This window comes from Schistocerca nitens, chromosome 8 (assembly GCF_023898315.1).
Source record: "Schistocerca nitens isolate TAMUIC-IGC-003100 chromosome 8, iqSchNite1.1, whole genome shotgun sequence".
In the NCBI taxonomy this organism is placed as follows: domain Eukaryota; kingdom Metazoa; phylum Arthropoda; class Insecta; order Orthoptera; family Acrididae; genus Schistocerca; species Schistocerca nitens.
Window position 1 is genome coordinate 506,171,237 of NC_064621.1, and position 23,892 is coordinate 506,195,128.

General features: G+C 37.7%; 1 protein-coding gene across 4 annotated transcripts in view; it reads left to right on the forward strand.

Annotated features, from left to right (window-relative positions):
• Positions 1-23,892, forward strand: part of LOC126198866 (myelin expression factor 2) — a 117,776-nt gene that overhangs the window by 80,330 nt on the left and 13,554 nt on the right. For 2 of the 4 annotated variants that reach the window (XR_007540107.1, XR_007540108.1), the window contains exons 11-12: positions 2,228-2,286; positions 15,253-15,523. Coding sequence is in view for 2 of the 4 variants with exons in the window: in XM_049935464.1 (XP_049791421.1) it covers positions 2,228-2,286 (59 nt within the window). In the remaining 2 variants the exon portion in view is untranslated. Of the gene's footprint in view, positions 1-2,227; positions 2,720-15,252; positions 15,524-23,892 lie in introns of those variants that run through there. The other 2 variants (XM_049935464.1, XM_049935463.1) reach the window with 1 other exon arrangement.

The window sequence follows — 23,892 nt, forward strand, 5'->3', positions numbered from 1 at the left end:
TGAGTTAAGAGGGGAATGCTCCTATGTGGCCGGACTGTGAGACTTTGGGAGGTGGTAGGAGACTGGAAAGATAAGGCACGAGAGATTTGATTTTGTACAAGGATGGGAGGATAATTACGGTCAATGAAGGCTTCAGTGAGACCCTCTGTATGTTTAGAGAGGGACTGCTCGTCACTGCAGAGGTGATGACCATGGGTGGTTAGGCTGTATGGAAGGGACTATAGACAGCTGCCACGTGTTTCATACCAAGAAACCAAGAAGATAGAGTGTGTGTGTGTGTGTGTGTGTGTGTGTGTGTGTGTGTGTGTGTGTGTTTTACTGCTGACAAAGGCCTTAATGGCCGAAAGCTATGTTTGTGTGAATAGTGTTATTGTGCCTATTGCGGCTCAGCATCTGTTATGCAGTGAGTAGCAACTTTCCTTCCCTCGTATTGTTACATTCCATCCTGGATTTTCCATTGTTTGAAAATATACAGTGGTGTAGAGTTCTGTAGACACAATTGCATTCATGGTTCTTACATCAGATGTCACTGCACACTTAACAGACCCAAGATGTGCCGTCTCGTGGAAAGAAACTGGACTGAAAACTGCACCACACAGTCACATAAGCTGAGTGCAGTGGATATTCCTCCCAAAGATATGGTGAAGTTGAAGCCCATATGAGATGGTTCTGTGCATTCATGCCACCATGCAGCCTATAATGTGCGTTGTGTGTCAAATGAATATTCCCCAGCTGCATCATCCATTTTTGGGCATGCCAAAAGAACAAAGGGTAAAGTCATAGTGTTGTAGCCGATCTAGGGGCTTCATTTGGTGCACATTCTGAATCTTGTAGGGATACCAGTGTAAAATGCACCGAAAAATCTTTTGAACTGTTGACCACGCAAGAGGGAATTCCCATGACAGAATTTGAGGCACATGTTGCACTTAGAGCTATAGTCATTCACTGTCAGCTATAGCCTCAGCAACTTAACCAACTATTGCCATGGAAATGGGCCACCTTTCTCTCTGGTGCATCACCTAATTCACCTGTTTCCTCATATTGCTTCATCATATTCTTTAGCCCGTTGACATGGGATCTCTTCACAGCTGTTTGTGTCAGCAGTATTCTCACAAGGCATTGCAGCTATTGCTGTCATTCTGATAAAAATACTTCCCCAGCATTGCACAGTCTTCCTTCTCAATAGCCATTGCGTGTTGTATGGAAAACTTAAATCCTTTTAACCCTTTACACAGTCACTTAAATGAAAGTAACATACTTTGCTTAGTGACAAACAGCATACTGACATCGAAACAGCATACTGGCGTCGAAACAGCATTATTTCACATTCTGGCTACTTACACATCTATGTTGTCTCCTGGTGACAGAAAGTGGAACTGTTCCCTTCCCTTCTCCCCACTCCCTCCAGCATGCTCCGTGAGTGCACCAATTAATGATCATACTTGAACGTTTGAGTCCTGCAAAATGTACACTCTGCACTGCAGCACTTGGAATACTGCCAGTTTAATTGTAACCACCCAGTATAATGCAACAGTTGTGATTCTCACTCATTGTTAAATATGGTTCCCAGTTTCAAAAGGAACACTTACTGGAGCTTCTGTAAAAGATAACGTTTTTCGCATCTAAAAATAATGCACAAACTCTAGGTAACAACACAAGCCTTTCAAAAATTAAGTATCCTCAGTAGTGGGCCTGGTCTCGACATTTTGTCGCTCAAAAGTTACCTGAACGCATTGGGCATAATTTTCCAAGAAGTGTTCTAGATTTTGTACATAACTTTTATGTGTTAAACTAATATATAAGTGTTACTAAGATATTTTATAAATGATTAGTCTGTTTGCAGTTGTGATGGACACACTACTATTTTCAGCTGATTGCAATCTTCTGGTGGCCGAGCGGTTCTAGGCGCTTCAGTCCGGAACTGCGCTGCTGATACGGTTGCAGGTTCAAATCCTGCCTAGGGCATGGATGTGTGTCTTACCCTTAGGTTATTTAGGTTTAAATAGTTCTAAGTCTAGGGGACTGATGACCTCAGATGTTTAGTCCCATAGTGCTCAGAGCCATTTGAACCATTTGCATTTGAATCTTGTGGTATGAAATAGTATACTAATTGCCAGTCAGAATTTTTTAAAGTGATTTAAATTGTTTTCCATCTCAAATTTTTCCCATCTCAAATTTTTCCCATCTCTGTATTTTCTCTCCCCAAGTTTCCTTAACATTTTTACAGATATGACGGATCGCACTCGTTTGGAAGGCCGTACTATTGATGTGTCTCTCTTCTATTAGGTAAAGTGGGAAGAGTTAAAAAAGTCGCTTGTCATGTCTCATTTGCACCTAGAAATATAGAATCCATAGTATATGCATTTTCTTATGTGGTCATTGTAATGGTGTGGAAGTCTTGCTCTACACAGTCTTCGGAGTTCTCGTTTTTATTGTGGCTTCTGCAAAGAAGAATTGTGAAGCTGTTTTTGAACTTTTCTGACTTGAAGATTGTCCATTGTAGTTCGTTGACTTCATGTGTCGCTGTTCATAAATGTACTGTGTGTGAAATTCAGTGGAAGAACCTTTGTGTTAGGATTTTGTACTTTTAAAAGTTGTTTCTCACTACATTGATATATACTGACAGTAAACAAAATTCAGTAGGAACATTGTATTTTAGTTGGACAATTGTATTATTGCAGTCAGTCTTAAATAAATGAATGATTTCGTAAAAGTAAAAGGTGTTTTCGATTTTTGCTGAGGTATCTGCACGATGTGTGTCTGGCATGATTGTTGTGGTTGTTGTACAAACTAGATTCTCTTGCCCTCAATTCAAGAAATATGTTGTATTCTTGTGGTGCGCGTTGAAAATAGTGTCAGTGAATCTCAGGCATTTGTTTGAAACCTGTTTGTTTTAAGTAAGCAGGTATTTGCAGCAGCTGGATGCAGTGTCATATTGTTTTCACTGCCCGTTTCACTAGTGGATTCATCGCTGACATTGAACAACAGGCTGTTTTCGGTTTGGTAGTTACAAACCTCATCAGCTTGACAGATGTATTGTTTCCCCTGGGAAGTTGTCTGGTAAGTTCTATAGGCAAAGGATAAATAGAATGGTGGTGATTGCACCTGCTTAATTTTTATTTTACTTTTGGCCAGTTCTTCAAGTAGTGCTCTCTGAATTTTGAGGAGTTTTATCAGTTTCCCTATTTGTGTCGATACATGTGTAATTGTTGTCTTGAGATATTGGTACTTCCATTATAAATTAGTATTAATCCCATTATAAACTAAGTTTTGCCATTACGGTGAGACAGTTGTTTGATTACAAATCTCTGCTGGACTGAAATTGAACGAACGCTACAAGGAAATGGAATGTTGTGTATTACAGTTAACTTTTAACAGGCAGTTTCACTGCATTTTTGTTACTTCTCTTCCACTTCAGCCAAAGTATGCTAATCTTGGTGTAACCAATAATTGGTTTAGAGTTGATTACATGTCTGTTGCGCGTACACACACACACACACACACACACACACACACACAGACACACACACACACACACACACACACACACACAGTGTTTGGGCTGTTAAACCTGAATAGTTAATGACACAGTATGGAGTTAAATTGTTCAAAAATTGGTATAAATGTTTAAAGGTATTCAAAATTTAGTTCAGTTGTAAGACACAAATTCTACTGAAGGTGGTAGTCTCGTAGGAAGTATCTTCGTGAGCTTATGCGTTAATTATGTAAATCTTCATTCAGTTTTTGTGTTTTTGTTTGGATTTGTCTGGAATCTTAATCTTCGCATTTATTTTTCTGCATTATTAAATACAATATGCAGCAGCTTTGTTGTATTGTGAGTGAAGAAATGTGACTGATCTTTTCACATACAATAATACATATGGTATTATTTGCAGTTTCTCATTTAAAGAATGTAAAAGTTTGTAAGAAAATTTCACACTCGCAAGGATGAGATTGAATTTAGTGTTGCGAAATTGTATCAAAGCTGTTTGTGTTAATGGTTTTGCTGATACTGTTAAATGTCTTGTAAAAGCTTTTGTAATTACTCCCTCAACAGAAGGAAATGAGATGTATGAAGGAATTACTGAATTTGAGTCAGTTTGTCACATAATAGTAAACAGTTTTTCTTTTTGTTGGGGTAATTTGGTAAATGGTGGGAAAAGTGTGTGGCCTGTTTATAGTTACCTTTCTGTGCCTGTTTCTCAGTGTTGCAAATTTGTGAGGTTTCAAGCATTATTTGCCAGTATTAGTGGATCTGGTTAGAGGACTCAGATAATTGATGCACTAAACTGCAGTGCAGCGTATCATGTTCCAATAATATGGGCAACGCTACTTTCCTTGCTTAATGTTGGATCAATTTAAGTTTTATGTATCTGTGTAATGTGGTTATCAAATGGAGTTGACCAGATACTGGTCTTTTATAGATGTTACACTTTCATTTTAGTCCATGTGGTTTAACCAACAACATATTAGAGCACCTCCACTTGTGGCATCAGAGTTACTGTGCAAGGAGGTAGGTTTTGGAAGCCTACTTTGAGATGACTGCTGATTTAATAGCAACTAAAAGTTCTGTAGAGGGTCTACTGAGATATTAGAAGTCATCATTCAGAATATTAAAAAATTTGAAATACGTGGGCACTCAGTTTGTCATCTGCTAACAGAAGTGCCATGTAAACTAAACTCGAATGTTCATTTGAAATTGAAATGTTAACTCTGGACATCATGCTTTAACACTCTGTGGAACATGGAAGGTATTTTGATTGACATTTTTGGGTGGTGTTAGTTGGCCACATGTTTCATCTCACTACATTAATTGAGATTGCACAGTTTTAATTTGGTTATACTTGTGCAGATTCAACATTCCATTTTCTCAGTTTCTATGCCAGTGAATGTATGTAAAGCAATGTATACTTGAATTACTTCACTTTGTGTGTGAAGATTTTAATATATTATGAATGTTCCATGATTTTTGTATAAAGTTGCCAGTGAATTTGTGTCCTCATATACAGTCTGAAATTTGGGAAAGTTCTTTGCACCATGTATGTTATTAATGTTGGCATTTGTAATGTTTCATTTTTCTTGGCTTTTTACAAATTTTTCAGCAAGTGCTTCTGTCTACTTTGATCCCCTGCTACCTGATGATAGAGAAATATTTCTGATTTTTGTGGAATTTATTTTATGGAACTCAGTAAGCCATGAAAATCCTTCTCTGATCCTTCTTGTATTAATTGCTATTTTAATTGGGAACCTAGTTGCTGGGTTCAAGGTTTGTACATAGCTGGTGACTCTAGAAAAAGGTGTTACAGTTACTGGAAGTATGTGCAGTATGAAGGACTAAGGGAGAGGTGCAGATAGATAAAATTTTGGTATGTGGTGTATAATATACTGTAAAGGCTGAGATGTTTGTATGTTGCCCAAAAGTAAAAGAATAGTTCATCCTAATTAGGAAGCATTTTACTGCAACAGTTCCATTTCCATGACTGAATGATTTAGAGATGTCACTGTTTCAAGACGAAGTGGATTCTACTCTTACAGTATTATAGATGTGAAAGTTCTATACTTTTCAAGGAAGTATTTTACTGTGTGTGTATTTTAGTGATTCTTCAGAAATGACATTCCTAAGTAGTTCAGTCCACAGTAGTTATAAAACAATGTTCACCTTTCTCATTTATCTTCGTCTTTGTAATTAGTAGAGAATGTTCTTTGAAATAATTGCTTAAGAGTATTGTATAACAAAGGAAACCTTTTGCTTCTATTTGAAAGGTGATTGAAAATTCCACTGCCTTCAGTCAGTTTTTGTAAGAGAGATAAAACTTCATGGCACATAATGCGTTGCTTACTATGCAGTAATGTTGGGCTACGTGAAAAATGTTTGACAATGTTACAATGTCTGCAAGTTTGAAAAAAATAATTGGAATGTTGTTGCAAATAAGATATGCATTTTACTGATACAAAGGTTGTTGAACTTTTGAGGAACTGATGATGTTGCTTCCCTTGTTTTCCACTGGAGAGAAAACTTGGCCCAAAAATTCTTCCTTTCCCTGCTATTCAGAAGAAGGAGAAATCACATGAAACCAAATATGAAGTGACATTTCAGCAATAAAGTCTGTGACCTTAAAATGAGGTTACTGCAGTGTATCCACTTAACATGCATAGTTAAACAAGTGCCTGGTGCTTGTGTGGTTGTCGGCTATGGCCTAAAATTTTGGAAATTTCTGTTCTACACTTTGGTGCACTGGCACACAGTAGAACTTCAGAACATGTAGGGTAGTCAGGTGGAAAATGAGATCACGTGATAAGTTTGAAAGCTGTCTGATGCTTATGCATCACACATTTTAAAAGAATTTAAATTTAATACTTTCATTTCCAGTACAAAACAAATTTAATCCAACCAGGAAATCGCATGCAAGTGTGATAAATAATAAGTCTTCAAAAAATCATAACTATTATAAAATATTTATGCAGTGAAGTAACAAAATCGAAATACCCTTTCGTCCACAGGTGAAAAGAATTCTAAATGTTTTCTTGTAATATTAATACAGCAATTCAAACATAATCCAGGATTTTTGAATCAGTGTACATACTGTTCTGTCATCTATGTAGGCTTGGCCCATTTTAATAACTTCATCTGTTCCTTGTGCCATGCTTTTTTCCCCATCAGTTTCTCCTGCTGTTGTACAAGGTGAGTTTGTTCAGAAGGTCTCTTTATCATAATTTCCATTGCTGGCAGCTGTTTTTTCATCCGGCAGCACAATTTGAATCATCAAATGTTTATTATGTAGAGAATGTGAATTGCAGTGTAGTATCATTTACAGGAATTACCATGTTACAGGCAAGGGTCTTTAATTCACATGGATAATATTATTTTTAGTACTGCCTATCAGTACCATATATACATGTAATATAATCACCAATTGCTAAAGATCTTGAGTCGATTTACTGGTGTTGGACCAATACTTCCACCATTTTATGAAGTTGTTCTTAGGAAATGTAACAGACCCTTACAGTTCATTCTTTGCAATCAGGCTTTGTGGCTACTGAAAGTAGTATGTCCACTTTCCTAGTTTTGCAGATACATATTTAAAATAGTCCTTTAATGTAATACTATCCTAATGTAATGTATTTCCAGGCTCAAGAGTCTTAGCTTTGGTGAAACTGTTGTAATTATCCATGTAAATTTGAAGACCAGCTTGCTGCTGATTCACTAACCTTTCCCAATATGACCTTTCCTGCTTAAGTCCCATATTATCAAACATATATGTGTACATATCATATTTATAAATAACTGTTCATAATGTTCAGCATGTGCATCATGTTTTACATGTATTCTCTCTCTCTCTCTCTCTCTCTCTCTCTCTCTCTCTCTCTCTCTCTAAAAGAGTAATTAAACTATTGTGGATAATAGAATTAAGAAATTTCCTTAAAACTTCTGCCAGATTAAAACTGTGCTGGACTGAGACTTGAACTGGGAACCTTTGTCTTTTGCGGGGAAGTGCTCTTCAAAATGCTTTACTGCCTACGAAAGTCAAAGATCTACAGTTAGTCTTGGTCCAGCATGAAGTTTTAATGTTCCTTGAAGTTTCATATCAGTGCACGTTTGGCTGCAGAGTGAAAATTTCATTCAAGCCATTTTCTTGTTTTACATTTTGCTGTATGCTGTGTATCTGGATTATGGGTTAACATTTGCTACTGCTTTGTCACCACTGTCAAGTTTATGTATTGGGAATCGTCCTCTGGATCATATAGTTTTCCTTATTTTTATTTATTTGTGATTTGCTTTGTTTCATATGAAGTTGGGAGAACTTTCCCGTAAGGCTTCATCAGGTTGGGCAAATGCGCACACACACACACAATGTGGACAGTAGACTGAATAATATATTTTTGTATTTGTGTTAAGCAATCCTCCTGTTCTCTTTTGTTTGGTTCATCTGAATCATAAAGCTGGGTAATTGGCATATCTCTGGGTGAAATTAGTGCACCCAAATTTTTTCAACAGTTAAAATGTTGATTATTGTTATTCTACTTTTGTTCAGTGTATCAAGCACCCACTGAGAGAATATAACAGGTTTTTCCTGTTTGTGGAGTGTGTGCTAAAGTACCTTCTGACTGCAAAACTTACAAATGTGAAGAGTTGCATACAAAACTCTTCGTAGTACAAAAATTTAATTACACCAGACTTTGGATCTTCAGTACCTGCCAGCATACAAAACACTTCCTCTTGTAAAGTGATGGATTTTGTGCAGCTGGACTAATTTTTGTTGTACAAACTGTTTTACCTTGAGAATTTTGAGCCATTGGGCTGTGACAATGGAGTGAAAAGATCTCCAAATACAGATGTAGTAATCTTTCAGTTACATGGTTATTGGTTGATATGTGGCATAAGGCAGCGGATGCTTTCTCACACATTCTAATTGTTGCACATCAGTCGACCAAAGTTAATTTTTATCTTATATTGAAACCCTTTACTGAGACGTACAGACTTGGACGAAATGTTCTGACACTTTTATTAATGGCTATAGCTTACATTGATTAAAGTAAGCCTTCATGATTATTTAAAACTTTATAGCATATACATCCACTGTGTACAGTAATTAGACTAGGAACATAAATTCCAAAAAGATTCTGTACAATTTGAAAGTAGTATTACAAATTCAGGCACTGTTTTACTTTCAAGGTAGTGATGTAGGTAGTACTCTGGATTCAGTATATCACTTAATTACCACCACCTATCCAATGCAAATTATTGTTCTGAGGCTGAAGCATTCTAAATATGCTGCTCTGATCCTGGGGTGTATTTAGTACTCGCAAATGTTGCTGCAGGATATGTTAACTTCTAACCCCATTATACTATTGAGTGAGTGGTGAATATTAAAGTATTTACCAAAAATGTACGTCCAGTATCATTCATTTGTCATATATAGTTCACTGTTCAGCAAGTTCGTGCTACATGCTACCACCAGATCTCATACTCATTCCTACAGTGTGATATTGTGTCAAGTGCCTGTTGGGTTTTGTTGGCCCAGTCACTATAAAAAGATAAGAGTCTGCTACCGTGCTAGTTTCCAATTTAGTTGATTTTGGTGTGCATTTTAAAATATGTTGGATGTTCAGATAGAATAAATCTATATGGATCACACTTTTTGTGGACAGGTTTTCTTCCATCTCCAGTCATTGTTGTGAATTGCCTTTCAAACACTTGTTCCAGTAACAACTTATATTTTATTGTTTTGTCACTGTGCACAATGTGTTGTAATTTTCTCAGCAAGGTAGCAGTTGCAGATATACCATCAGAAATTTATTTTCAGTTGCCTCTTGACTTGTGTTGAAAAATTCGTAATATTTGAAACAGGTTAATCTGTGATTTAAACATAATTCATGGGTCATTCCTGTTCATGCACTGTAGTACTATTTGTGATAGTTGTCGGTTAGAATGCCATATATTACATTATATAATTGAAAAGCAATCAAATAATCACAGCCTGTGTATAAGTGTATGCAACATAAAGTACTTCTATGTTGCGATACATCGGCATTTAGCAAGTGAAGTTGTATATCCGGTTACTGAATTGGCAAGGGGACACAAATAAGTCTTCCGTTAAATTTGAAACAGTTTAAAAGTTATCTAAGTAAATTATTGCTGTATGCACTCATTTCAAATAGTAAATGTTTACATTCAATGTGGACATCATCTTGAAAAAATGTTGTGCAGGTAGAAAATAAAAACTTAATTCAAAGAGCAGTGAGGGAATGTCGGGGATTAGGATAACGGTGTTGCACATCAGCATACTTTGTGCACAGGTGAAATGGAAAACAGATCATTGCTGCTTTCAGTTTTCTTTGTACTGCAATCTTCCATGTTTCTGATACAATTCAGAAACATCATTTTTAAAATACTTCACTTCAGCAGTTGGCAAGTGTACATTGGAACATGTTTCTGGTCACGTAACAATTTTTATAATTGCCATTACACTGTCAGTTTTATTGTTGAGTGGATGGGATGTGAATGAAACAATGTATGGAATGTGGAGGAATATTGTGTTCAGCCTCTGGAAATTAGTCATCTCTACATTCGAAATGATAAAATTACCATTGAAATAAAGGCACTTTAAATACAGATTGTATTGAAAGGAATGTGTGGCTGCTGATTTGTTCTACTGCCTTACGATGCTACCTGTCTTAAGCTGGTTTGTAATTAGTACTTTTCCATTCTCTGCTGAAAGATTAGAGTGGCAGTGTACCAGAAATTAACTGTTATTCATGGTAATTGTCACTTCATGATGAATTTTACTGTTCTCTGTTTTAATGAATTTTGAATATGGAGTCGGAAAGTCCTGAGCAGCTGCTTCCATTGAAATTGTCAAAAGTTTCTTTACTTCAGATTACAAGTACCAAAATTCTTACGCGATTGTAAGAGTCGGTCACAATGCTCACACCTTAAAGATGTCACAGAATCCATTTTCAGTAAACCATTGATAACTTAGATATGTGTGAGGCATTGATTCTTAAACCAGCATTGACAACAAAATTTTAGTGGTTGGAACAGTTTATCAATTTTTTTTTGTAGACTGTTTGCTATATTCAGAAATTAACAACATTCATTTTGCATCAAAGCAGAATAATTCTGCAGTAAAATTTTTCGTGTTTGGTAAGTTATTGTGGGTTTTGCTTGATGTAATTTATGGGCTCGTTTAGATAGTTCATTGTTATGTAATGTAGTTGTTCATATATTGCTGCAGAAGACATGCAAAGTATTTTCAAATTTTTGCTAATGAGTTTTTTCCAGCGTCAAGAGTGCTGTGAATTTCGATGATGGTGTTGTGGCTCTCAAACTGCGTCTGATAATCTTCACTTGATGTCCTGTTCTGTGTGAGGCTGGTCAGAAGTAACTAAGTAATGCCTTTCTTATGAAACATAAATACTCTTTCCTTTTATTTATATTTAAATGTAACTCATGTATAAATGTTTATACAAGTTCTGAAGAATACCCTTAATTGGTCAGGTTTCTCTCTTGTATCTTTGTTGCTCTTTGAGAAGTCTTCTTGGTATGCACTTGCAAAGTGCTTATAAATTGTAAATTTCATAACTGTAGCCACCGTTTTAAGTTTTCTTTGGTGTTTTGCATGTTTTTAACAATTTATTCTTAGAACTGTAAGAAGTGTTTTTTTACGTTCAGTATAGTAATAAGTCGCACAAAATAACAGCAGTTGTACGTGTAACATTTTAATAGCATAGCTCCATGTCACTTCTTATGTTTAAAAAAATGCATTATTCAATGTAGCATCTGCATTCACATAGGTGATAATGGTAAATTTTACATATATTTCATAATATTTTCACAAAGTAAAGTGCCCATTTCATATATCGAATTATAAATTGTCTGTAAAATTTGAGTCTCCACATGCACAAAATATTTACACCTGCGAATTGCACACTAGCTAACAAGATCAGTAGCACGAGTAATTTGTGCAGCATAAGACAGTAAAGGCATGACATTACAGCAAATAGTCTGATGGAATTTAATTTGAACTGTAATTGGTTGTGGTGATACAAAACTGTTAAAATGAAACCTACGCCGATACAGCTTTTATGTAGGATACTAGGGGTGAAATGGAAAATGAGTAATTACTCAACTACAAAAAGAGCAAAATGAAGCTATTCAGAATAGAAGGAAGAATGTTCCTTAGAGTTTTTTAAAGAGGACATTATTGAAGTAGCGTGTTGTTGAAAAACATGACTATATGAAATAAATACTGAAATAATTTTAAAAAGAGTTTTGCACAGTCTCTAATTTTTTATTTTTTACGGGAGAATGAAATTTTTTGTGAACATACGTGGAACATTGAGCTATACATTGAGCCTACTCAGTGTAGCCTCCTTCAGGTGTGACTCATGTGGCCCAACATTCTTTCAGTGAGAGTAAATGCACTTAGGTAAAATTCTGGGGATTGACTTTTATAACATTGCTTGACACAGGAAATAAGGTCTTTCTCAATATCAAACGTTTTACCATGCAGGTGGCCAGAGGGGTAAAAATCGGGCGAAGCCAAGTCCAGACTGTAGGGAGGATGAGGAATAATTGTCCAACCAATTTTCCTGATTTTCTCCTGCGTCATAAGGGCTGCATTGGGTTTGGCATTGCCATGGTGTAGTCTGATGAGCTGACCCTGTGGGTCTTGAAGGCACGTCGCAGCTTGTCCAATGACAAACCGTAACGGCTCTAGTTAATTGTGGAGCCAGGTTCCAAAAAGTCATTGAAAATTACACCACATTGATCCCTGAAGGAGACTCTCACCTTTTGTGAAAGTCTTGGTTTCTTCTTCCGAGGGGAATGCATATGATGCCACTCCATGTATTGGATTTTGCTCTCTGGTTCGGACGAAAACAACCATGTTTCATCCTGGGGAATGACGCCATCAAAACGCTGTTTCCACTCCTCAGTAACAGTCTTCACGAGACTGTTGCACACATTCCTCCTCATTGTTTTCATTTCTCATGTCAGTAATCTAGGCATCCAACGTGCACATCTGTCAATTTGGATGATGTGATCAATATGTCTTCTTATTCACATCACTCACTGCCCTCCATGGTCTACGCATCGTGGATTGTTCAGTAGAAAGGAATCACCTTTAAATCTCTGCAACCACCGTTGGATACTACTGCGATCTACTGTGTCCTCTCCATAAACAGGTAGCAACTTCCTGTGAATCGAAGTGGCAGTCTTTGCCAGTCTCGAAGAGGAACTCACGGACCATTGTCACAACCTGACATCTACTTCACAGTCCATTATGGCTCACCTGTAAATAAAAGAAATTACTTTTATATACGTGTTCCTAAATCAGTTCAGTGTTCCTAAATCAGTTCAGTGTTCCTAAATCAGTTCAGTGTTCCTAAATCAGTTCAGTGTTCCTAAATCAGTTCAGTGTTCCTAAATCAGTTCAGTGTTCCTAAATCAGTTCAGTGTTCCTAAATCAGTTCAGTGTTCCTAAATCAGTTCAGTGTTCCTAAATCAGTTCAGTGTTCCTAAATCAGTTCAGTGTTCCTAAATCAGTTCAGTGTTCCTAAATCAGTTCAGTGTTCCTAAATCAGTTCAGTGTTCCTAAATCAGTTCAGTGTTCCTAAATCAGTTCAGTGTTCCTAAATCAGTTCAGTGTTCCTAAATCAGTCCAGATGAATGTTAAGATGATTTTCTTATAAAGGCTGTGCAACTTAATGTTGAACAAATAATCTTCTCATGACTTGCGTGTGAGGTAGCTGGTTAGGGAGCAGACTATTCTGGTAACTGTTCATTTGAGAGCAGTCACAAATGGTAGTATATTGTGATTTCACTGCCATTAGTGTGTCTGCACCTTTGAGTAAACATTTGACAATGGCTAGATATACGTGAATACTATTTGTGGGAGTAACAAGAGCTGTAACTAAATATTACTGCTTCAGTGAACCATGTCACTCTCATTTTGAAACAGAAAGCACAACACAGAATTTGTATTTAAAATAAATAGGAAGACTGAAAAATCCAAATGTGGATGGTCAGGCAGTTGGAGGCTTCCTAAATAACATGAAATGATGATTTCCTTTAAGTAGTTGGATTTGTGGTGCAATGAATTTTTGAAAGGATATGGTACAATTTTCTGAACTGACATTGTAATAATATTCTACAGCCAATACTATTACTAATGTAAATATTGCTGTGGAAAGAAAGAAAACTAGGTAACAAATTGTGAGTCCTGTAAAATTCTTCACAGGAAAAGACCACCTCTCACCACCTTTAACATTATACACATTTATACTTTGTCTTTAAAACAGCTTATTTTCTGGTCTGGAAATCCTGTAAGTGCACCAGTTTGTTCATTCTCCACTTGTGTGTGAATCAGATGCTACAGTGATGAAAAGTATCGATTTGTTTTATAATAGCAAAATGACTAATCTTAATTTTCAGTCATCGAAAAATTGTTCAGTTTAATGACAACAGTTCTCACACAAGTGTAAAAACTGTTCAAAAAGTACTTATGGGTGATACTGTAATTTGTCACATAGATAATGTAGAGTAATTAAGAACAGCATCATAATATTACTAGGAAATAGGTGCTCTCTTGTTGACTAAATACTCCTCAAACAAGTATTTGAGAACAGTCTTCAGGAAAACTTGTTCTTAAAATTGAATGCATGGCAGCGTTAAAAACTGGTGTCTTAACAAATTCAGTGTAAAGTAATAGTTCATTAATAACAACAAATTTTGTAAATAGTCATATCAGCTTCATTTGTTTTTTTTCCGGAGTTTTAAAATGTGGAGGCTTCCCAGGTGTATTGTCTCAGATTTTTGGTTGTTGAATACTTAATTTTAGCTTCATATCCAGACAAAATTTCTGTGCTTTCAGGATCCCACTTGTCATTTGTTTGGAAATTTTCCACTCCATTGTAATCCTGTAGTGCGACTGTTAGTTTGTAACATAGGCAGCAGTGGTATATCTACAGTGTATAGGCAAGTTGAGCCGATCCACATTGCCCACTCTTTGTAATAGTGCACTGTCACTGATAAGATGACATTGCTTTCAGATGTTCTTTCAACCATTCTGCTGTTACTTGTTGGTTTGCCTTTGAATTTGAAAATATATTCTCAACACAGACTTAATCACAAAAGGTGCATGGATTAATAATCTATTGGATGTTCTGTTTCTCTGTGGTAACAAGAGATACCAGTATTTAAAATTTAACAGTATTCCACAACAGCTCTTTCGAACATACCACTGCGAATTTTGTTTGCAGTAAAGATTTTACCTTCCTTCCAAACTCATCCAAGTTGGTTTTTTAGTATTCTTGTGTTACTTTCATCTTTCATGGGTCAAATATCTTCCAATGTGGTACATAAGTAGTAGGTTTGCTACAATTCCTTAAAAGGCTATTCATGCCATAAAAAAAAACTGCTGGTCTTGGGCTTTGATATTTTGTATATTTCATTCTTCTAGAAATTTCAGTAGCGTTTGTTCCAAAACATCAAAAGAAATATTATTTGTTGACAGACTGCAGTTTCTTATTCTCTCCTTTTCTATTTGGCAGTTACATAAATTGGCTAATTCTCATGTTTGTATTGAGAAGTTCAATGGAGGAGAATAATCCATTCCTTTCTACTTTGTCACATCAGATCTACTTAATTCTGCCATGCCTCTCAAGTAAGATTTAGATTGTTTAAGGTTTAGTATAATGATAAATCTGTGAGGTGGGAGACACCTTTTAACATTCTCACGACTTTTACAGGGTGGTTTGAATTGTGGTCATCAGTTGGAGTTCGAAAGGCTTCAAAGAAGACTGCTCGGCAAATAAGCTGAACCTTACTTTCTTGGGGTGTAAGTGGGAGTTACTCCCATGTTTGAGGGTACCCTCTGAGAAGCAGTAGCATGGAAGTTCTCCAAGGAAATTTTAAAACAACTGACCATTGACAACTGGGGAAAATATTTCACAACGTGCTGCTTAGCCTGTAAGGTTATCAACCTGTTTCATCGTGCACCAGTTTGCATATAAATTGTAGGTAAGTCTGTTTCCTGTTAACACTCGATACCTTGTTTCCAAGATGTAAACAATATTTATTGCACAACAGCTTATTTAGAAAGGTTATACTTCATTTGTTGTGCAAATTTAAGTAACAAAAATACTGCCTTATAGAATTTAGGTAACAGTATGATTTATTGAAGATGGTTTAACCAGATCAAACTGTTCCATTAAGGCCCCTAAGGTTTTACCGTGTTGACATGAATCAATATTTGGTTGTGGATGTATATGAAGAGCATTTATCTGTCAAAGGTATTCTGATTTTGTTCATATACATATATTATTTTTAATTTTTTTGAGTCTGAAACAATGAAAACAAGGGGTTTGTTAATAAATAACCTTCCTGATGCCATTCAACATTTTTTTATTCATATTCTACACGATGAGTTTTGGGAAATGATTCCCATTTTAAAGTGTGTATTTCTTTGTACCATGCCATTTTTATGTAATGGTTTTTGTTGCGTGACGTTTTGCTTTGTTTTGTTGACTTCACCATAATACATAAAAACACAGTTTTTAGTTGGTTACTTATTTTTATATGTAATTAGTGGCAAAATCTGGAAGAACATTGATGTAGTTCCCTTCTGGTCCATTAGTGCAGTGTGTCACAGGTGTTAAACATCACTCACAACTTTCAGTGCCCAGTACACATAGAGGAGGAGGAAATTAGTGTTTAACGTCCCGTCGACAACGAGGTCATTAGAGACGGAGCGCAAGCTCGGGTGAGGGAAGGATGGGGAAGGAAATCGGCCGTGCCCTTTCAAAGGATCCATCCCGGCAGTACACATAGAGAATAATTTCATAAGCAAACAGTTACAAAGATGTGTTCGGATGTAGTTGACAGATCTACATTTATACTCCGCAAGCCACCCAATGGTGTTTGTATGGAAGATATTTATCTTAACAATATGTATTATAATTTTCTTAAATCTATTTTACATTGGTACTTCTGTGTTGCTACTTTTATTTAAGTATATTATCAAAGCATCCGAAGAAATTCACTGATTAACTTTTAAAGTTTTTCATTTAGCATTTTGCATAAATACCCCAGTTTTTCTAACAAATACATTTTATGCCCTTTATTTTGTCACTGGAGTACTTAGACTTTTGCGCTACTTTTCCAAATGGGTGTCCTGTCTTCTGTGTGTGTGTGTGTGTGTGGGGGGGGGGGGGGGGGGGGTTCAACCCAACATTCACTTTTTGATTTTTGGAAAAATTTGCAATCTTCTGCGATATATTGCCAATGTGTGGGTTGGTAGATGTGCATTTGTTTTTTTTTTTTCTTCGGTGGTGCAATCTGTGTTCGGGTCTGTCTTCACCTGTTTAGGACTGTGTCAGCCATGGAAGTAGTATAATCATTAACTACTGCAATATGTTTCACTATACTTACTATTGTTGCAAGTTTTCTTGGTTCATAGGTATTAAAGCGCGCGCGCGCGCGCGCACACACACACACACACACACACACACACACACACACACACACACACACACAGCTATAGCTACACACATACATAATACAGGACACCTACTTAGAAAAGCAGAGCAAAATATCAAAGTACTCCACCAACTAAATAAAGGTCATAAAATGGCTTTGTTAGAAGATCGGGAAATGCACACACATTACAGAAAATAGGAAGACGAAATCTTAAGCGAAAAATATGATACTGAACTGGTGAGATTCTGCAGAATCCTTGACAGTATACTTAAACAAAAGTAGTAACACACAGAAATAAGCAAGGTGTAAGCAAAATTATAATCCATATTGTTGACATTAATACCTTCCGTACAAACACCTGTGGAGGCCGTGTAACATTATCTCTGTCAGTTACATCAAAAAACATCTTTGTAAGTGATTGTTTATGTGAGTTACGCTCGATGTGTAATGTCCACCGAAAGTTGCGAGTGGTGTTAAACACGAGACACTCTGCGCAAATGGACAATAAGAAAACTGTAAGTACAAGCTCTTCCAAATTTCACCACTAACTACATATAAAAATCAATAACTAAAAATTGCATATTGTGTATATATTGCAGTAAAGTCAACAAATCAAAGTGGAACCTCAAACACATTACGTAAAAATGTCGCAGTACAAAGTAATACACACTTGAAAAGGGTATAATTTCCCTAAACATGTCTTGTTAAATATGAATAAAGGAAAATCGTGGCTAACAGCAGAGAAGTTATTTATAAACAAACCCATCATCACTTGGCATATATGTTCAAGAATATTATTTGCTTCCCACTGTGATTTGAGACATTTAATTTCTTCTCTGTTCTTTAGTGTTTCTCAGCAGGTGGCAGGTTCTGAAGTGTATTCTTAGAACCTATTTTATTTTGCTTATGTGTTTTTAGATGGAAATTTATAGCCTGCAGGTCATAATGTATCATTCATTATTGCCTGTGTCATGCATTAGGCTCCTCCCACTGATGTTCACTTTGTAGGCTGTTCATGCAATTGTATCTACTGCATTACCAGTATATAAAGTTAATAATCAGTTTTGTAATTTGAGGCTTCGAACTTCAGGAGCTCATTGACCCTGTACCCATTTCTGTGATGCTAAAATTCCCTTTTCATCTTGTTTGTATCTTATAAACATTCGTGCTAATGTTTATCATTACCAGTTGTATCCACTGATGTGTGTGTTTTTTGCCTTCTGTATAGATCTTTCACAATTTGGTGATTACCCTCCCCTCCCCTTCGAAAGTATACACTGTATTGTGACGGTCAGATCAATCAGTGTGAAAGTTTCTGTAGAAACAACTTGATTCTGTAAGTGTGTGTGTGTGTGTGTGTGTGTGTGTGTGTGTTTTAGTGACAGGTCTGTTACAGGAATTGTGTAATGAGTGGTTGGGCCAAATCATGATGGATTCATATGATAAGTACTTCACTTTCTTTTTTTTTTTTTTTTTGCTTTGGTATAGAATACTCTCATTGTTTGTGTTAGTAGGAAGGTAGCTGATGCTGGCATGCTGTAGGTCTAGGAAGGTGCAATGCAGTGACTGGTTCTATTTGGTACATGACAGTCAATGCTCTTGCCTGATTAATTGAATCTGCCATGATGTAATTTTTCAAACAACGGAAAGTCCAAGTGCTATCAAACTGCCACTACAGCCAAAATGAAACTGTTGTGTTCAACAAAAGCAGCAGATTGGATTGGGGTGAGGAAGGGGAAGTATAGCAGGTGGGGCATAGCAGGTGCGACATTGTGAGGATATGGGGAGAGGGAAATTGGGAGTGATGAACCAGAGTAACAGAAGGGTAAAAGGCAGTTGGGTGTGTTGATGAGAGTGGCACACAGTGAGGGTGAGGGAGATCAGTTAGGAAGAGATAGGACCAAGGGGGCAGGAATTATTGGGTGGACAGTGTTGGGGCAGTAGGCTACCATACATTGAGGCTGAGAAGATTTTGGGAGTGGGGGATGTGTTTAAAGGATAACTCCAATCTATGCAGTTCAGAAAAGCTGGTGGTGGAGGGGAGGATCCAGATGGCCCAGGTTGTGAAGCAGCCATTGAAATCAAGCATGTTCTGTTCAGCTGCATGATGTGCCACTGGGCAACCATGCTCTAGGCCACAGTTTGGCAGTGGCCATTTATCCTGTACAGCTGGTTGCTAGTTAAACCAACCTAAAAAGCTATAAAATCATTGCAGTAGAGCTGATATGACATGATTAAATTCACAGGTGGCCTGGCCTCTGATAAAGTTTTATAAGGCTGTGATAGGGTTGGAATATGCAGTGCTGGGTCCGTTCATAAGGCAGATCTTGCTCCTGGTTATTCCACAAAAATGTGACTGCTGTTCCAAGAGTTAGGGATTGGGAGTGGCATAGGGGATGATCGAATATGTTACGGAATTTGTGGCCAGCCTTCAGCCCTACACTCAAATTTAACCATTTTGGCCTTTTCAGATATCTACTCTCCATCTCCTGATGCCTGCAGTGAAAAAACTACTTCGCCACACCACTCTCTCCAACCACAGCCAACATAATTAAGACATTGAATCCTGCCTCTCCCAGTTCATACCACCATCCAACCATCACCTCCACCCCCTCCTACCTAACTGCCGCTCGGGACCTTCCAGGATTTCTTTACCTCCAACTTCACATCACTGTCCTTGCCCATGTTCCTTCCTAAGGACACCATCTTGTCAGCAGAAGACAGGACAGCCATACACATCCCCAAGGCAGATCCTGACATAATCATCATACCGTCAAACTTTACACACTGTCGTTGATGAGTCGCAATTACTACCTGATGGAAGGCCTCTGCCAATTGTCTGACTCCTCCATCTGTAAACTCTTGACACAGTGATCCCATATGAAAAGTGCTACATAACCTCCAATCCCTGTCTAAAGCCTTAGGCGTTTCCCACAATCTCTCCCATGAATCCATTTCCCCCCTCACCCATATGACAACTCACATCCCCATCTTGCACATGTTCACCAAAACCGACAAACCCAACAATCCTGAAGACCACATTGTAGCTGGTCATTGTGCTCCCAGTGAAGGAATTTCAGCCTTCATTGACAAACACCTCCAACCAGTCACCTGAAATCTAGCCTCCCACGTTGCATGTACCAACTAATTCAGTCAGTCACCACCATCCCCACCCCTTCACTTACTGGATGCCTACTTGTCACTGTTGACACCACTTCCTTACACACCAGCATTTGTCTTGCCCATAGTCCCCAAAACAATTACCTCATTCCACATACACTTTACTAACTTCATCCTACCACCACCACCACATCCTACCACCACCACCACCACCACTGCTACTACTCTTGAAGGGAAAGTATAAAAAACTGAGCAAGACAGCCATGGGCACCCTCCTATCCAACTTTTTATGGGCGATCTAGACAAAAAACAGCCTCCAAAAAACCGCAAACTCCTGGCCTGGTTCATGTTCATTAACATAACTTCATGATCTTGACTCGGGGGCAAGACACGTTGTCTTAATTCTTTCACAACTTCTACACCTATTCTCCCACCCTCGTCAACCAAATGTGCCTCCATCCACACCTCTGTCCACATTAAATCCACCAACCAAACATATCTACATTTAGATAGCTGCCACTCTTTACACATCCATACAGTTTGGTCTCTGTGGGACAGCATACCTGCAGTAACAAGAACTCCCTTGCCCAAACCTGCAGTAACAAGAACTCCATTGCCCAATATGCAGAAGCTCTTACAAAGTTCTTCACGGACTGGAACTACCCCCCGACCTAGTCCACAGACAGATTTTGTGCCATATCCTCACACAAACCCCAATCCTATCTCCCCCCCCTCTCCCAAGAACCAGCTAGACAGGAATGCCCCCCCCTACCTCCTTCCTCACCCAGTACCACCCCTGACTGCACCAACTGATACATATAATTTGTCAGGGCTCTTATCATCATGCCCTGTAATGAGGGACGTCCTACCCAAGATTCTTACACCTAAAGTAGTGTTCTGTCACCCAACCCACCTCCACAACATCCTAGTACATTCCTATGTAATTCCTAATCCCTACCCATTGCTACAGCGATCACATTCTTTTGGAAGACTCAGGTGTGCAACTGTGGCACAACATGCAGTTAAACATCACATGCTTAATTCCTAAGGTTGGCTCACAACTTGGGCTATCTGGATCCTCCCCTCCACGGCCATCTTTTCTGTACTGCATAGACTGGAGTTATCCTTGTCACACATTCTTCACTCATGAAATCGTCTCAACCTCAACTTAACAGTAACATATTGTCCCAACATCCTCCAACCAAATGTTTTCGGCTACTTTGTTCTATTACTACTTCCCAGTCCATGTCTCCTCACTGTCATTATGCGTCATATCAAATGTGATGCGCCCCTCATGCACGCACACACACAATGGGGGAGGGAATCCTGATGCTGTGCCTGTGAGCCTTGCCTTGCACCGTCTAGCCTCTCCCAGGAGGCAATAGTGGCCATGTGTGCAGGTGGTGTGCTTGCATGTATGAATGTTACATCTTTTCCTTTCTGAAGGTGGTTTGATTGAAAGGTCAATGCGTAACAGTGTTCCTGTTGTGCCTGCCTACGGGTAATCTTTATGTTGAGTAGCAGTCTGCCTTTTTCCTAATATTGATGCAATTTACATTTTAAAGTATGTAATCCCAGTCAGTTGCTTCACTAGTTAAATCAGTCTTCGCTTAAACAGTGGAAGTTCCTTTCATGGACCCATCAACAATGTGGTTGATTATTTTCATTTACAGAAAAACATTACTGTCATAGGTAGTTCTGCTGTGGTAGGGCCACGCCATTCAGTGGATGTTCGGGCTTTTAAGATGACACATAGTGAGGGAAGGTTAGATCTAGGGCGTGAGGCAATTACATGAAATTCATTAATCCGTGGATGTATGCATAGATGTACCCAAGAAGTTCATACTTTCCCTAAAGTGGCTTTCTGGAAAAGCTAATGTGGAGGATTCCTTGAAAGATAGCAGTGCTGACCACTTCTTTAAAAAAGTCTCATTTTTTGATCGTTTTGGTTCGTGGAATTCGCTCGGGTGGACGTCGCAAGACACCCATTTCAGGTCGTTGTTGAGCCTCTTATTATTACAGAGGGCAGTTAACCCTCTGGGCGAACACGCTGAGCTATCGTGCCGGCACCACTCAGCTCCTGGGGGCAGGCAAATGTTAGCAGCTGCCATCCAGCATGGTTGTTGTAGTTAATCCACCCGAAGCTGAAACATGCACTTAAATGAAAAAAATGTAGGGATCGGTATTAAAAAAATAAAAATATCAAGTTTTACATAAAAGTGTATGTTCCACAATACTTCCGACAATACCTTTGTCTTCTCATACGGGCTGGTTGATCTTCATACAATTTTAGTCTCTGTTCCAAGTACAACACTTGCCTCCATAAGTTAGTCTATATCCCTCATAGAGTTTCCTAACAAAATGTGTGTTCTGAACACTGTAATGTATAAATAAAGTGCCAGGTTTGCCATTCTGTAAACCTGAACAACTTCTTTAAACAAAGCTTATTAAATGAATTTTTTTGGTGTATTTACTCTCACATTTCTTTAAAAAGTTTTTGCCAATCGCAAGTAAAGATTTATATACATGCCAAAATGCAGTTGCCTACATTTTTCCAGGCAATAATGGAAAGTGTCCAGATGGAAACAAGCGTGAGAGTAAATTACCCTCATAAAGTTTCCTGATACAGTGAAATCCCGCTTTCACACTCTTCAAGGGACTTTAGAAAAATGATGTAAAATGTGGGAAATAGCATTTTAAACTGTAAAAGTTACATATAGGATACCCCTTTGCATTTTCGCACATATATGTATGAGATATGTACATAACAGGCTTCAAAAGACTTGTCAGGGACTTCATTATCTAATAGAAATTTATTATCTAATAAAAACTGCTGATGTAACTGGAACTGATAACTGTCTGGGAAGTGGAAACGTTTGACTTAATTTCAAACCCCGTAATTTATGTTTTTTGAGATACTGCAACTGTCCTTAATTATTTAAATAATGAAATATTGCACTAGTCACAAATTTTTTCATGCTTAATGATGTGTTTTGGGAATTATTCTCATTGTCAAGTGCAAATATGTACATCTGTATTCTGTGTGGTGTTCGAATACGTGTTATTCTGCCTCTCGTGCGCTGTAGTAATCTTTTAGAGGTTATCAAGTGCTATGTCTCCTCAGTTATCTAGGAAAACACACACACACACACACACACACACACACACACACACACACTATCACTCACACTGTTTGTGTAATATCACAAAAAATAACACGAAAATACTGCACCTGACAAGAATACATTCTCTAAACACATTTTGCTCAGCATGAAAGACTAGTAACCGCTGTTGCATTTAAACTAAAAACATTTGAGCAGCGCAAAGTGAAAGACTGCAAACACAGTGGTGTGCCTTTGCCTTAAAAAAGGCAAGTCTTCTGTTTGTCACGATTTTAAGTAACAGAGTTTGAGTGCATAGTGTGGCAGGGAAGCACTGAACATACAAACCTATTTGATAAAATGTGGAGAATAACAGCTGCACAGACAGGCACAGAGTTGGTGTGAATGCTTAGTTCTCAGTGTAATACACACAGCTCTTCTACACTACCAAAAATAATACTTGTATTGATAACGGTATTATTACTATGTAAATTCAAATTTTGTGAGACATGGTTAATAAATCTAAATGAAAGAAAATATTGTACAATTCAAGGTACAAATAATTCCGATTCTATAGTTATTCAGGCGGTGATGCATCTGAATTGCAATATTGAAGTCCAATAATGAGAGATTTTTCTCGCTGCCTGTAACAAAAGAATTTTATTTTATTTTATTTTTTTTAATTTTATT